This window comes from Clarias gariepinus, chromosome 23, assembly GCF_024256425.1.
Source record: "Clarias gariepinus isolate MV-2021 ecotype Netherlands chromosome 23, CGAR_prim_01v2, whole genome shotgun sequence".
NCBI lineage: Eukaryota > Metazoa > Chordata > Actinopteri > Siluriformes > Clariidae > Clarias > Clarias gariepinus.
The window spans coordinates 25549279-25566065 of record NC_071122.1 but is presented as its reverse complement, the minus strand read 5'-3'; the positions used below and the strand labels follow the sequence as shown (position 1 = coordinate 25566065).

The following is a 16787-nucleotide window of genomic DNA, read 5'->3' as shown; positions in this document are numbered from 1 at the left end:
TTGGCTTTGATTTAGGTCAAATAATGGAGTTATGATAGTAGTTAATCACTAAATCACCAATTAATACCCATAATTATATGCCCTTGTCGTGCTGTTAGGATAATGATAGTGATGATGATAATGGAAAAGTTTTGCACATCATTACAAGTTACGGAACGAAACTTGTTTTCTGGTATGTTTTCTGGCACGTTAACGAATGCTCTCACAAGCTCCACTTTGTTCAGAAACTGATTTATGCAGCAAAACAAAATTCAGTACAAAGGACACAAAAAAATCATTCTATCTATTTTAGTAAGCATAACAAAAAAACAACAATTTATAATATGACTCAAATATTTGTGATCTAGAGCAAAATCTTCTAATTTTTAAAACAAGTTCATCTAGTGTTTGGTTTCTCAGTGGAGTCCACAGCTGGCTGTTCTCCAGCCGCACACACCATCCTCTCCTTTATCTTCTTATTGGTGCTAATCATGAGGAAAGGACTAAACATGGCATAGCACGATGAGAAAAACAGTCTCATGTCTGCCACCACTGCTGGGACCTGGGCCACAGTTAGCATGTAAATCCAGATCACGTTATCAATACCAAAAAACACGGTGTACAACACCACCAGCATGATGACAGTCTTAGCTGCCCGCATTTCCATGGCGGTTCCTTGCTGAGCGCGTCGGATGAACCTGACCTGCCTGCTGTGTTTGTGCAGGAGGACCAGGATGTAGCCACTAGATGCCAGCATGACGGCGACAAAGGCAAAGTCTCGTGTTGATTGGACTGCCCCATTCACCACGTATAACAAGTTGTCCTGGAAGTCAACGTAACAGAAGCCGAGGTTGAGGGTGAAGGCAGGCACGGTGCCATTCTGAGGTGCTGTGGAATAAAGTGCAGCAGAGATGGAGACAATCATGTTGAGGAGCCATAGACTTATGACAGTGGGTATGACCAGCTGCGAAAGATGAGATTTGAGTTTGGTCAGGTGCGGCCCGGCTGACGGTGCAATGGTGAGTGCTTGGAAGACGCTCAGCATCCCGGTGAGGCAGACAGAGAGGCCACGGCCGATGCGGTAGGCAAAGATGACTACTTTGCAGCCCGGATCATCCAGCAACTTCCGCAGGCCAAAGGTGACCATTGTATGTGGCACGCCACGCGTCAGCAGTTGTAGTAAGTTGCTGAAGGCCAATTGAGCCAGGATTTTATCCACAGGCTGCAGGTGTGACTCTATGAAAGCAATGTGAGCGTATGCCATGAGAACAGAAGCATTGCCCAGAATTCCAAGCCCTGTCTGCAGGAGGAAGGAGACTCCTTTAATGGTGATGCAAAGATCCATGGACCCTGGTTTCTGATTCACAAAGACAGAGACAGTCAAGAAATACAACATAGAATAAACTACTGAAGACCAAAAATAATAATAAAAAAGAAATTAACTATATATATTTGCACATTTGCCTGGCATTTGAATCTATACATGTATGCATCACGTCTAATTAAAAGCTCACCTGTAACTTCTTCTTGTGATACCACACACGCTTTTGTAGTCTTCATCTGGTTAGCCATGGAAACCATACTGTAGTCACAAAGGAAACCAAATAGGAGTCCCACCTGCCTACTACTGTATGTAATCAGCCTTTAAGTAAAAACAACACTAACACACCAGTGCAGTGAGCTCACTTTAAGGGAACATCAGATATATTGTCAGGGTACAAAACCTGACTGTGCAAAAAAAAATAACACTCCCTATAACACAGGATAGAATTCAGTTAATATCATTAATGTGTTGGTAGTGTGTGTGTGTGTGTGTGTGTGTGTGCAGAAATGCATATATTTCTTTTATAAAGTTACAAGAATTAAACATTGTAGAATATCCACAAAACAAGTTGGTGAGTTCTCTTAGATTATTATAGCTATAAACAGCTGTTCCTCAAACAAATTCGGCACCATTTCACCCTGACTCCACAGTCCGGGAGCACAATTCGTCTGAGCTCCCCATTACCTCCCCCTCCCCCAGGCTGTGGACCTGACTGGTTCGGGTACCACATGTGAAACTCTAAGCCTAATGTGGAAAGATGGATTGAGGCTCCTGTGGTGTGACAGTTTCTACCTAGTTACACGGGAGGTTTGCTCCAGATGCCCACTTCCAGACCTGTTAACTCCTCTGGATCCAGCACTTATCATGTGTCCAAGGAAACAGTGTTGTTTAGTATCCCAGGACATGCTGGAATGGGGTAAGCTAGGTTCCAGAGTGTCTGAGCAAATTTTGGGTGTACTTCACTTAGAGAAGGAGTTGGAACCAATCTTTCTGGCGCTCCACAAAGAAATTTCGGAAAAGATTCCAAGCGGGGTTGGGGATCTGGGTCATTTGGCATCGGTTCATGGAAGAGGTGTATGCCTACTGTAAGTCAGGGGTCGGCAACCATATATTCAAATATATATAAATATTTAAAGAGCCATTTGCTCCTGTTTCCCACAGCAGAGAAAACTGGGAGCCACAAAACCCTTTTGACATCTAAAATAAAAATAAGACTATATACTGTATAGGTTTTTACTTTTATGCTATATATAAAAAGCTATAGAAACATTATGAAATCAATAAACTGCTACAGGGAAAACACAATCTTTTTTCCTGCTTGCAACAAAAAACATTTTGTTGAAAAAGGCTGGGTTAAAGGTTACTTTTAAATAAAATACTCAATGACTATTTGAGTCCTCCTCGAATTTATAAAATAAAAAGCTGAACTTAAGTTATCCATCAGCAGCAAACCAAAAATGCCACCTGTTGTCATCCTTTTATCGCATGTACTGGAGCAAAAGATTAATATTAATATTATTATTGACAATGACATCATATTAATATGACAGAATAGTTTTAACTTTCATTAAATCAAGAAATCTTTAATATTATATAGGCTAGTTATCTGTAAAAAAAATCTCTGTACATTTTAATCAATTATTATTATTATTATCATCAATAATACGGTGACGTCAGTGCTGGTGTGTGGAGTGTTCCAAATGGTGGAGCTTTTCCGAGGGAAGTTCCCTTGACCGACATTCACTGTAAACAGAGCAGGGAGCAGGGAGCACCCTGTGTAGGGTGTCACACATCGCCGCTTGTGATGCATATTTTGAGCGACAAAAAATTAAACATGTTTTATTTTTATGTTACAAGATCCCCATAATCGTCAAATTTAGAATTACATTTAAAAAAATGAACAAACTAAAATTTATTTTCCAAAGCCACAGGGAGCTGCAGCAGGCGAATGAAGAGCCACATGCGGCTCCGGAGCTGTGCGTTGCCGACCCCTGGCCTAAGTGTTCAGTGCCTTTTTTATGATAATCATGTCGAATCCCCAGTTGAAGCAGTGATAAAAATTGGTCCAATGGACTGGCCCATTCCCACCGCTTCAGTGATGATGGGAATGGACCAGCCCATGGCTGCCCATATGGCATTAGCATGATCATTGTGGACAGTATAGATATGTATAGTGTTGTAAGCATTGCTTGTATGCTCAGCATGGTTAGTAAGATAATTTGGTTTTAATTAAAGGTAATTTGGAAAGTTTTATATGAGAACATGAGCAATTCCTACGGTTATCATGCTTATTATTGTCAGTGGTACAGTAAGCCTGACGTATATCCACAGTGTTGTTAGTGTGAGTAATAGAGTCCAGACCTGGAGGTTACTTCATGTACAGTTTAATTTAAGGCATAAGGAAGGTGTTAAAGATAAATCCATTGTGGGTAATCAAATTCCACAAACCGACCAAACCCTACGTAACTCAGCGTGTGATGAAAACACTCCTACTGACACATCCGGGTGTGTGTTGGGTCAGACAGGTGAACATCATTCAGATAATGAGAAGCAGGTGGGGGTGAGGCCTCAGAGGGCGAGCACTGGACCATACAGTGCCTCACGCTCCCTGTGGCTTTGGGTTTGCACCACAACTGTAAAACAGACGATGTTATCTGAGCTTTTCCCAGACCAGCATGCGTATCTGCTTTTTCTCGGCCATCATCCCAGGTGTCACCATAGCACACAAAACACTTAAATTTGGTAACACTGATCAATCTGCATGATAGTTTTAAAGTCTTGTCTGCATTTTTACCAGCTGGATCTACTGCAATTCTGTACTTATCATATTAAAGTGTGTGTGTGTGATAGAAAGCGAGAGAGAGAGAAAGAGAAAGAAAGGAAAAGACAGAGGAAATTTTTTTCATGGAAATGCTTAAAGCTTTAAGAAGCACAATTTAAAATAGAATCGATTCTTACATTTATTATAATCTTAAAATCTTAAAATATTTTTTTTGCAATACTCATCACTTAATTTTGAGATGTGAGGACATTAAAGATGCACATTCGTTTTAATATGCATTTGTCCAAATTACATGCACGAGCAGAGATGACAGGAAGTGACAAGGAGGGATAGGATCAAGAATGAGTTTATCAGAGGGACAACCCACGTTAGATGTTTTGGAGATAAAGTCAGAGAGGCCAGATTGAGGTGGTTTGGACATGTTCAGAGGAGAGATGGTGAATATATCGGTAGAAGGATGCTGAGGTTGGAACTGCCAGGCAGGAGGTCTAGAGGAAGACCAAAGAGGAGATTTATGGATGCAGTGAGAGAGGACATGAAGTTAGTTGGTGTGAGAGAAGAGGATGCAGAGGATAGGGTTAGATGGAGGCAGATGATTCTCTGTGGCGACCCCTGAAAGGGAACAGCCCAAAGACAAATTACATGCACTGCATGCACTACATGTCATTTCTACTGATTTATTTGTATTGCATTCACCCATTCTTTAAACAGATTTTTTAGTTTAATTTTTACACTTTTGCATTTCATTATAAAAAACTAATGGTAAACAGATTTACAGGTTAACTTGGAGTCGAAATGTAACATTTCAAGATTTCAAGATTTAGGTTGTATTTTATCCAACAGATGTACTGTACTTAAAGCTACAACTGAACCTAAATGCCTTGCTCTGTGTTAAAGTCTTAATCAGTTTTAATTAGAGAAAAAGGGAGAAAGCTTGTAGATTTCTTGTAGATGTAGATCAGATCCAAATGTGGAAATTTCAAGGGAGTAAATACTTATGTAGGGCACTTATATATAAAATACATATACTGTGTGTACATATTTTGGAAAATGTTTATGTGGGTTTGTTTATTTATTTATGCATTTATGTCCATACTGGACTCAGTAGGAGTAAATCAGTGTGTAGTCGGACCCACTCATAAAGCAGCTCACACTTTAGATTTAATAATATCCTTCGGATTAAGTATAAGAAATATAACCACTGAAGCTCTTTCAGATCACTGTCTTGTCTTAATTAAAGTGTATCATAGTAATAATGTACGCACAGCGCTGCACTAACACATCAAGTGTACATTCATATCAAATACCACACAGAGCTTCAACTTCGATTGGATCACCGTCTGACCGGCTAAATTGCTAGCATTCCAAATAGCATGGAAGGAGAAGCATCCCAAAATATTTTCTTATTGAAAATAACAAAAATAATCCTAGATTTTTATTTAATACCGTGGCTAAATTAACTAGAGACTAGACCACTGCAGAAATCTCCACAACAACAACATACAGTTATAAAGACTACATGAAAAATTTCAATAACAAAATCATAAATATTAGGCAAAACATTTAAACTTTGGAATCAATTTCATTAAAATTATAATAAATTTAATTTTATTTAAGTTATACAGATGATAAACTAACCACACCAAGAAACCAAGAATAGGCCCCTAGAACACTTTACTCCCCTTGAAGAGAGTAATTTAATTTCACTCATCTCTTCTTTAAAATTGTCAACCTGTGTATTAGATCCTACACTAACACATTTTCTTAAGCAGATAGTACCAGCAATAACAGAACCCCTGTTGAAAATAACTAACTTTTATCATTTTATAATTAGTTCCTGAGCTGCCAGTGATCCTGACCCCCTCTGCCCCCTGGACCTGTCTGACTCATCCTGCTGTCCTGGTTCTGGTTGGAGATCTCGTCACATGGACGCCCCGTGTGTCTGCCTGGGATGCGTGTGGTGACTGGCGATGGTTCTATGCAGACAGATGTTCTCTGACTTGTGACTTTAGTCGCTCGATAGTTCAGGACTGAAGTTCAGTCTACCTGAGCCTCCAACAACAAACAAATTTTTTTTACTTAAACACATCTCCTGTTATACTGAACTTCCAATCTCAGACAGTATGAGTGCAGATCAATCCCTGCTATCCGTTATCACCCAGATGAGGATGGGTTCCCTGTTGAGTCTGGTTCCTCTCAAGGTTTCTTCCTATTACCATCTCAGGGAGTTTTTCCTTGCCACTGTCGTCCTCAGCTCGTTCATCAGGGACAAACTGACCATTTTGATTCACACACATTCACATTTCATACAAACTTAAATGATTCTTCTGATTGTGTAAAGCTGCTTTGCGACAATAACAATTGTTGAAAGCGCTATACAAATAAAATTGAATTAAATTGTGTATTCTGTTTGTACCTTTTCTAAGTTAATGTTTTAGATTAGCTCTTATAAATAAACACATTATTAAGTTGTTGATCATTGTACCTGTTACCTTAAACGGCTCTGCACCAGTTAAACCCTCTGATCTGTCCACTTCTCTTCATTTTAGCTTTACGAATAGCACTTAACTGGGATTATCTGTGGTGATCTTTATGGCTAAATGTTTAGGTCCAGGTTTTATTCTTCACATACTCGACACTCGAACAGATTATTCAGAACAACATCATTTCTTTGTGTCCTTATTTTGATGACATGGAGATCATTGCCACTTGGGATGGAGAATTCCTGCCTGCTTCAACAGCCTCAATGCATTTAGTGATGAAAAAGCTCGATTTCTACAAAGCAGAGACATTTCCTCATTGACTGACTAATCAAACGTTGATTATTCCAATTTATCTAATTATTCCCCTTCTGTTCTGTAGGAAAAGTAGTAATATAATGAACCACATTTACATTTATTACACTTCCTCCGTTAATGATAATGATTTTGATGATTATAGTGGACATGTTTTGCATATTATTACTGGGTAATCTCCTATCTATCTTCTATGAGAATGTTTCATGTTAATGTATTTTCTCAGCTCTGCTGTCACTAAGTTTTCTGCAGGAGTTGATTTAAGCAACAAACTAGAAGTCAAACAAATGGCACAATAAAAAAATAGCAACCTTAGCCAAGTAATAACAATTCATAAAATATTAAGAAAATATCTGTCATATATTACAACAATTTAAATGTTAAAAAAAAACAAGTTCATTTAGTGTTTGGTTTCTCTGTGGACTCCTCACTTGACTGTTCTCTAGCCGCACACACCATCCTCTCCTTTATCTTCTTATTGGTGCTTATCATGAGGAAAGGACTGAGCATGGCATAGCATGATGTGAAAAACACTCTCAGGTCTGCTACCATACCTGGGACCTGGGCAACAGTCAGCATGTAGAGCCAGATTGCGTTGTCAATACCGAAGAACATGGTGTAGAGCACCACCAGCATGACGACGCTCTTAGCTGCCCGTATTTCCATAGGGGTTCCTTGCTGAGCGCGTCGGATGGACCTGACCTGCTTATGGTGTTTCTGCAGCAGGATGAGGATGTAGCCGCTGGACAACAGCATGATGGCCACGAAAGCAAAGTCTCGTGTTGTTTGGATTGTGCCATTCGACACATATGACAGGTTGTCACCGAAGTTGACGTGACAGAAGCCAAGGTTGAGGGTAAAAGCAGCCACAGAGCTATTCTGAGGTGCCGTTGCGAACATCAGAGAGGTGACGGAGGTCATAAGGTTAAGAACCCACAGACCTACAAAGATGGGCACGACCAGCTGTGAAAGATGAGATTTCAGTTTGGTAATGTGCGGGCCAGCTGACGGCGCGATGGTGAGTGCTTGGAAGAAACTCAGCATCCCTGTGATGCAGACAGAAAGGCCGCGGCTGAGACGGTAGGCGTAGATCACCACTTTGCAGCCCCAATCATCCAGTAGTTTGTGCAGCCCGAAGATGAACATCGTCTGTGGCACGCCACGAGTCAGCAGTTGCAGCAGGTTACTGAAAGCCAGGTGAGCCAGGATTCTGTCCACAGGCTGCATGCATGCCTCTACAAAAGCAACATGAACATATGCCATCAGCACAGCTGTGTTACCCAGAACTCCCAGTCCCGTCTGCAGAAGGAACGAGACTCCTTTAATGATTGTGCAAAGATCCATGGAACCTGTTTTTTGAGTCACACAGCAAGATTAAGACAGTTAGGAAATGTAATATGTACAGTAATATATTACTGAAGAACTGAAATAGTTTTCATCTAGAATGATTGAAGGCTCGCCTGTAACTTCTTCTCATGGTGGCTTACACTTATTTGTAGTCTTCATTAAGTCACCCATGGAAACCAAAGTCACAAAGGAAACCTAGTGCAACCCCCACCTACTGTACTTAACATACACTTAACTTCTTAGTAAAAACAATTGTACATACATTACACCAGTGTAATGATAAGACATCAGTTGAACATGTACATCAAGGATGGACATTGAGAGAGGCCAGGACATGGGATAGAGACAAAATGTTAATTGAAAATCCCCCCCCAAAAAAAACATTATATAAATGTAAAATAAGTAAAATGTCAAAGCATGTTAGGGACAAGATTAAATAGCAACTGTCCTTAAAAGACTTGGGCCAAATTTAACAGAAACGGGATGCTATTTGGAAACTTATGAGGTTTACTTTATAATTCCACTTATTCCGCTTTAGAATATGAACTAACTTCAGGGGTTGAATACCTCACAATTATAAATAACTAGTTTTTATATTTTAATATGACTGGACTTTCCACTGTTGTCTTTTTTTTTATCTTTGCGCTTTTTGGAGAGTTTCTTCGTCTAAGAACAACAAGCGGTATCCAGCTCCAGACAACAGAACTTCGACTCAGGTACGCTATACCGGCTAATATACAGCTCGTTTAGTGTTTGGAGTGCAAGATGTTTAGACATTCTTTAGGACAGAAGTTCTCTAAGATTCGTCTCATCGTCAGTCAGAGGTGATTAAATTAGCGAAGGCGATGTCTGATGCAGTAATATAGTATCAGAGTCCTACTCATAAAGCGAGTGCACAGCAGCTATGTTCAAATCTTTAATATCTTTCAGATTAAGTATAAAAAAATATAATTACAATTCCACAGTCTGAAGTTATCCAAGATCACTATCTATCTGGTCACAGTTGAAGTGTGTCATAGTAATAATGTAAGCACAGCGCCGCCCCACCGCATTAAACGTCCATTCATATCATCTACCACCCAGAGTTATCAACTTTAATTGACTGATTATTTAAAGTCAATGTTATGTTAAACCTTAGATAATGTAACTTCAGTTAAAAGGAAAATGATTAGAAATAAGAAGCTTGCTCCCTGGTATAATGACCACACATGCACTTTAAAACAGACCGCTTGAAAAAATTAGAATGGAAATGTTGTCATACTAAATTGTTAGTACTGTACAGTACAGTGAAACCTCGGATTGCGAGTAACGCGGTTTGCAAGTGTTCCGCAAGACAAGCAAAGATTTTTAATAAATTTAACTTGGAAAACAAACAAGTCTTGGTTAACTTGTACCGAGTATCATGTATCACGCATGCGCTTTTTATTTTGACCCTGTGATCACAACTGAGCCAAGGATTTTTCTCTCTCTTGCGCTGCAGAATTGTGGGTAATCATCTCTCTGGTATAATCAACATCTGTGCACGCGTGTACTGTTTACTTTAACACTGTGACGACCACATTTGAGCGTAAAACATATTTTATCTTGTGTCTGTATGCGTGTGTGTACAGCGCACATGTACTGTTAATTGAAACACACGTGTGCACGAGTGAAAAAGAAAAAGCAAGTCTCATTACGAGAACTCATTACGAGGACTTATTGTCGAGGTTAAAGATCCATTTTCCCTTTCTGTATCAGTCTGATCTTTGTGTCTGAGTGTGCGCATTGGACACTGTGCCACACACACACACACACACACACAAAGACCCCTCCTACTTTCGCCTTTACAGACACACCCAAACACACAATTAATTGTTTAATTAATTCTTCACTCAGCATTGGTTATGTTCCAAAATCTTTTAAATTAGCAGTTATCAAACCACTAATTAAGAAACCTGACTTCGGCCTGTCAGCTGTCCAGTTACAGGTCAATATCAAACCTCCCCTTTATCTCGAAGATTCTGGAAAAGATAGTAGCTACATAGAAATAGCATAAACGGACTGTATCAGTCGGATTCGGGCCTCATCACAGTACAGAGACAGCACTCCTTAAAGTAGTAAATGACCTCCTAGTGGCCTCTGGTGAGGGTTGCGTCACTAGACTTGTGTTACTTGACCTCAGTGCAGCTTTTGACACAGTTGATTATAATATTCTCCTTTACAGATTGGAAAATGTAGTAAGAATTAATGGAACGGCTCTCTCCTATCCTAATTCATATCCTATTTGACTGATCATTATCAGTTTGTAGATATAAATGGTCACTATTCTTTACAATTTACTCCACTTACAGTACGACAACGATGAATCCTATTACACAGAGGAGGTGGAACAACTGGTACAGTGGTGTAGATAAAAATAACATTTGCATCAATGTAAAAAAGACCAAAGAGATGGTGGTGGACTTCAGAAAGGACAAGCGAACTCCTCTCCCCCTACACATTGATGGAGCTGCTGTGGAAGTGGTCCCCAGCTTGAAGTATCACATAGCTAAGGACTAAACTTGGAGTGTCGACACCTTGGGCCTGATTAAAAAGGCCCACCAGCGCCTCTACTTCCTCAGGAAGCTAAAACGATCTGGGCTTTGGAGCCTGGTTCTGAAACGTTTCTATTGAGGTGCGGTAGAAAGTATTATCAGCTCATATGTACATCACTGTGTGGCACGGCAACAGCACCGCAGCTGAGAGGAAAGCCCTGCAGAGGGTAGTTAAGGCTGCACAGAGGACAGTGGGGAGCAGGGGAGCAGGCTTCCCTCTATTACTGAACTGTACACTGCAAGATGCAGAAGAAAGCCCTCCGCATTATAAAGGACTTCACACACTCTGCACATGCTCTATTCCAACCTCTCCCCTCAGGCAGAAGGCTGAGGAACCTTCAGTGCAAGACCACCAGGCTCAAAAACAACTTTTACCCTGAAGCAATTAGACTGCTGAACTCTAGCCGTGCTCTGTCGGTCCTCTCCCATCAAACCCAAGCTGCTAACAATGGATAATATTTAATTATAATATCTATCTCTATATTTTTAGTGCAATATATAACCCTATGGTGCAATACATATATAACCCTATAGGTCCAATGTACAAAATGTCCAGTATAGTTTTTGAAAATGTGCAGTTTACGTCTTAATTCTTGCATAATAATGCTATTATTCATATTCATGTATATACATATATATATATATATATATATATATACACCCTTATATTTATATTATTCTGTTATCTATGTGGCTTAAAACGGGACCTGGGTCTTAATTTCGTACCATAACATGGGAGTGCGCTGCTATAGCAATAAAGAATCCTTGAATAGGATATTTTGGGCTCTCAATAGTTGTAGATGCTACTGTAACCAAAGTGGTGCAGAGATAGTCCAAATGACAGTATGATGACCAACATCTCAGTCTTTCTAAAAGATCTGAGAATTATGATATTGCATCCAAGGGTAGCACAGTTTGACACAAAACTTGTGACAGTTATCAGAATTGAAATGTGTTTCAGTGGGGCATATTGAGTTGGACTGGGAGTAATGGCACATCCCCTGATGGGTCCCCCCCATCGGAACAAGTGTCAGAACAAGTGTTAGACTGGGTTTGCAATGGAAATTTTTAGGCATTTTCTATAAACTGATTCCAATATGTGTATTTTCTTTATAATCTTTTGAAATAATATGAAGAAACAATTCCTGTATCTTTAAATTTTGGGTTTAACACAGTGCAGACAGCTTGTTGCCTCATTTTGCCCTTGTTTACACAGTTAACATGGGGGCAGTAATGGGTCACCGATTGGAAAACCGATCAGAAAAAAGGATGGTTGAGCCCTTGAACAAGGCCCTTAAAAAGATTTGCTCCAGTGATGCTGCATCCCGTAACTCTGACCCAGGCTCCAAGGTGCTTGGAACATCTGGCAGCTGGTGTGGCAGTGAGGAGAAGATCTCACGCTGAAACTCGCTGATCAGCTACTGTATAAGCACTAAAACAGGAATATCGCTAATCAAACTGCATGTTAGTGTTAAAGTCTTGATTGAACCTTTAACATTCAGAACTACTTTAATGCTGCACTTTTCTGTATTACATTCATATTAAAGTCTGTATGCTAGAGAGAAAGAAAGAGCGAGAAGACTAAAGTGGAAAAATCTTGTGGAAAATGGTTTCAGGAAAAAGCTTAAAACATTTATAAAATCTAATTTATGCTTACATTTATTATACTTATGCTTATTTTCCCTGGCAATATCCAGGCTTCGAATCAAGACTGGTGGACATTTAAGACACACATTCTTAATTAATATGCGTTTGTGCAAATTACATGCATCGTATGTACTGTATTTATCCTGAAAAAGCAGCAAAGGGTAAACGGATTTAAAGGTTAACTTTAAGTTGAAATGTAATATTTTAGGATTTAAACATTTAAAATTTCATTAAAGTTGTATATTTTTCATCAGATGTACTGTACATGAAGCTAAAACTAAACCTAAATGCTCTGTGTTTAGAGCTAGACTAAGACTGAGAATGCTTTACAAGCAGATGTAGAAAGTTCAAGAGGGGTAAATACTTACGTAAGAAAGTTATGTATGAAAAAACAAACATATTTTAAAAAGCACATCATTTCTTTGTGTTCTTATTCTGTTGACCTAGGGTCATTGTTTCTTGCGAGGCAGCATTCCTGCCTCCTTGAACAGCCTGAGTGACTGAAAAACTTTGATTTGTACGAGTAAGATAGATTTTAGAGACATTTCTTCACTGAATGACTAATCGGAAGCTAATTATTACAAGACTTCTAATTATTTCACTTCTATTCTGTAGTAGCTGTAACAATATAACAAACCATATTTATGTTTATTACACATCATGTCACTTTCTGCTTTAATGGTAATGATTTTGAAGATTATAGTAACTCGAACAAAATTAAAAACACAAAAACACAACCTTAGCACAATAATAAAAATGTATAAAATATTAAGAAAATATTTGTTCTATATTATAATGACTTAAAAAAAGTTCATTTAGTGTTCGATTTCTCTGTGGACTCCTCACTTGACTGTTCTCCAGACGCACACACCATCCTCTCCTTTATCTTCTTATTAGTGCTTATCATGAGGAAAGGACTGAGCATGGCATAGCATGATGTGAAAAACACTCTCAGGTCTGACACCACAGCTGGGACCTGGGCCACAGTCAGCATGTACATCCAGATCACGTTATCGATGCCGAAGAACACGGTGTACAGCACCACCAGCATGACGACGCTCTTAGCTGCCCGCATTTCCATGGAGGTTCCTTGCTGAGCGCGTCGGATGGACCTGACCTGCTTGCTGTGTTTGTGCAGGAGGACGAGGATGTAGCCGCTGGAGACCACCATGATGGCCACAAAAGCAAAGTCTCGTGTTGTTTGGGCTGCGCCATTCAGCACGTATGACAGATTGTCACCAAAGTTGATGTAACAGAAGCCAATGTTAAGTGAGAATGCAGGCACGGTGCCATTCTGAGGTGCTGTGGCATACAACAGAGAGGTTATGGCAAGAATCATGTTGAGGAGCCACAGAAATACAAAAGTAGGCACGACCAGCTGTAAAAGATGAGATTTCAGTTTGGTCAGATGTGCCCCGACTGATGGTGCGATGGTGAGTGCTTGGAATAAACTCAACATGCCGGTGAGGCAAACAGAAAGGCCCCTGCTAAGGCGATAGACATGGATCACCACTTTGCAGCCCCAATCATCCAGTAGGTTGTGCAGGCCGAAGAGAAACATCGTCTGTGGCACGCCACGAGTCAGCAGTTGCAGCAGGTTGCTCAAAGCCAGGTGAGCCAGGATTCTGTCCACAGGCTGCATGCATGCCTCTACAAAAGCAACATGAACATATGCCATCAGCACAGATGTGTTACCCAGAACTCCCAGTCCTGTCTGCAGGAGGAACGAGACTCCTTTAATGATGATGCAAAGATCCATGGAACCTGGTTTGTCAGTCACACAGTCAGGAAATGTAACATGTAATGTATTACTGAAGAACTGAAATAGTTTTTATAGATACATCTGGAATGATCAAAGGCTCACCTGGAACTACTTCTTATGGTGGCTTACACTTATTTGTAGTCTTGATTTAGTCACCCATGGAAACCAAAGTCACAAAGGAGACCTAGTGCAACCCCCACCTACTGTACTTAACATACACTTAACCTCTTAGTAAAAACAACCGTACATACAGGACTTAAACAAAAACATCCTGCACTAATACAGTACACCAGTGTAATGAGCTTACTTCAGTTGAACATGCACATCAAGGCAGCATCAATGTCTAAACCCTAACAGAAAATAGAGAGGCCAGGTCTCATACAATCCACAGTCAGCATGATACTGTCAGAAAAATAATTACTTGATCCCCTACAGATTTTGTAAGTTTGCGCAATTACAAAGAAATAAAGGCTCTATATATTTTTTTTATTATAGGTAATTATAGGTTTTGCTCATGTGGTACACAGTTTCATTTAAGAAGGTGCCCCTAACAACAATTTATTATTTGTTTAAAAATACACCTGTCCACAGAATTTTTATCTTCCATTTAAACCTCACCACAAGGGGCAAGACCAAAGAGCTGTAAAAGGAGGTCAGGAACAAGATTGAAAAAGGGTGCAATGGGCTCCCAGACAATCAGCAAGAAGCTTGTTGAGAAAAGGACAACTGTTGGAGCGATTCCTGACAAATGCATTATGTTTTATAAGAATTTATATATATATATATATATATATATATATATATATATATATATATATATATATATATATACTGCTTATATATAGTCATGTTACTTGAATAAGAAGAGGCAGATTAGAATTCATGTGACCTTGTGTTTCACCGCATAAGTAGAGCACTGATTTCATCAATTAGAGATTTTATATACTCTATACTAGCAACAGCTATAGCAAGGCGTCTGCCTTTCTTCCTTCTTCTGGACCTCAACAAATACAGGAGATTAACTGCTTGCTGCCCTCCAGAGCAAAACCTCACGCATGATTTTGCTAAAATCAGATCTATTGTTTGAAATGGAACGAATGTTTTAGCCCATATGGCGTATCAATGTGTGCATGAGGATAGATGTTTCCACATTTCAATCAATAAAATCAATCTGAGGCCAGAACTGGCCCAGACATTACCCAAATCTATAACATATGTGTGTGTTTGTTTGCCCAAGAGGGCAAAATATGAAGTAAATGACATCAGCCAGTATACATTTCAGTCCAGCTCATTCAATTCTGTGACAAAAATCTATCGCTAAAATTAACTTACTTAGACTGGATAAACCAATGAGTAAACTGATCAAAGTAATAAATAACATGTTTAATTTATTTCTCCATAAATTATGGCAGCCCCAAAATTTCCCATTTGTATAAAATAATATAAAAATACAAATCTACTTACAAAAATGCTCGGCTACATAAATAGGCTTCTAGCCTGGACTTAAACACTGAGACTGTGTCTGAGTCCTGAACAATAATTGGAAGACTATTCCATAATTTTGGGGCTTTGTAAGAAAAAGCTCTGCCCCCTGCTGTAGTTTTCATAATATGCAGTACTGACTAGCATCCTTTGATTAAAGTAGGCGTGGCGGATCGTAAGGGTCCTCAGATACTACGGTACGAGACCATTTATTGCTTTATATGTCAAAAAATATTTTTTTTAAATCGATGCAATGTTTTAAAGGTAGCCAATGCAGTGTGGATAAGATAGGGGTGATGGGCTCTTCTGCTTCTAGTAAGGACAGTCTCTGCTGCATTCTGGACTAACTGAAGCTTTTTTATGCACCTAGTTGAACAACCAGACTGTACAGCATTACAATAGTCCAACTTCGCAAAACTAAATTTTTTTGCATCGTTTAGTGACAACATATTCCTTATGTTGCCAATATTTCTGAGGTGAAAGAATGCTATCCTGGTTATCTAAATGTGCTTCAAATGAAAGACTGGAATTTATTATTACACTGAGGTCTTTTACTTTTACACTTGATGGGACAGAAAGGCCATCTTAAGTTACAGTGTAATCAAAAAGCTTGCTCAAACATTGCTCAAATGTATTAATCTGGTTTTTCTCATCTGCTTTTGCTGAGACGTATAACTGTGTCATCAGCATAACAATAAAAACTAACACCATGCTTATGAATTATGTTGCCTAGAGGAAGCATGTAAAGAGAAAAAAGCAGGAGGCCTAACACTGAACCCTGTGGAACACCAAATTCCAATCGAGAACATGCAGAATAGTCACTATTTAAATCTACACACTGATAACGATAAGTCAAATAGGATCTGAGCCAGAAGAAGGACATTCACTTAATTCCTACAACATTTTCCAATCTGTGAAGAAGAATACTATGATCAAGGGTGTCAAAAGCTGCATTAAGGTCAAGTAACACAAACATAGTGACACAACCCTGATCAGAGGCCATTTATTACAAGTTCTGTCTCTGTGTTGACATGAGGCCTAAATCCTGACTGATACAATTTGCGTATGCTATTCTTATATAGATTTGACCATACTG

General features: G+C 39.3%; 2 protein-coding genes and 1 pseudogene across 2 annotated transcripts; all 3 read right to left on the bottom strand.

Annotated features, from left to right (window-relative positions):
* Positions 1–376: 376 nt before the first annotated feature.
* Positions 377–1539, bottom strand: LOC128511256 (olfactory receptor class A-like protein 1; annotated as a pseudogene).
* Positions 1540–7276: 5737 nt separating this feature from the next.
* LOC128511270 (olfactory receptor class A-like protein 1) lies at positions 7277–8233 on the bottom strand. The gene has a single exon (XM_053484048.1). It carries the CDS (start codon positions 8222–8224, stop codon positions 7277–7279), a length of 948 nt encoding a protein of 315 aa, XP_053340023.1. The 5' UTR covers positions 8225–8233.
* Positions 8234–13258: 5025 nt separating this feature from the next.
* LOC128511259 (olfactory receptor class A-like protein 1) lies at positions 13259–14212 on the bottom strand. Its single transcript, XM_053484035.1, has one exon. The coding sequence runs from the start codon at positions 14204–14206 to the stop codon at positions 13259–13261; it is 948 nt and encodes a 315-aa protein (XP_053340010.1). The 5' UTR covers positions 14207–14212.
* Positions 14213–16787: the final 2575 nt, after the last annotated feature.

What these genes read in the sequence shown, in the direction of transcription:
- LOC128511270 (XM_053484048.1), bottom strand. Translation starts at nt 8,224, where the DNA reads ATGGATCTTTGCACAATCATTAAAGGAGTCTCGTTCCTTCTGCAGACG.
- LOC128511259 (XM_053484035.1), bottom strand. Translation starts at nt 14,206, where the DNA reads ATGGATCTTTGCATCATCATTAAAGGAGTCTCGTTCCTCCTGCAGACA.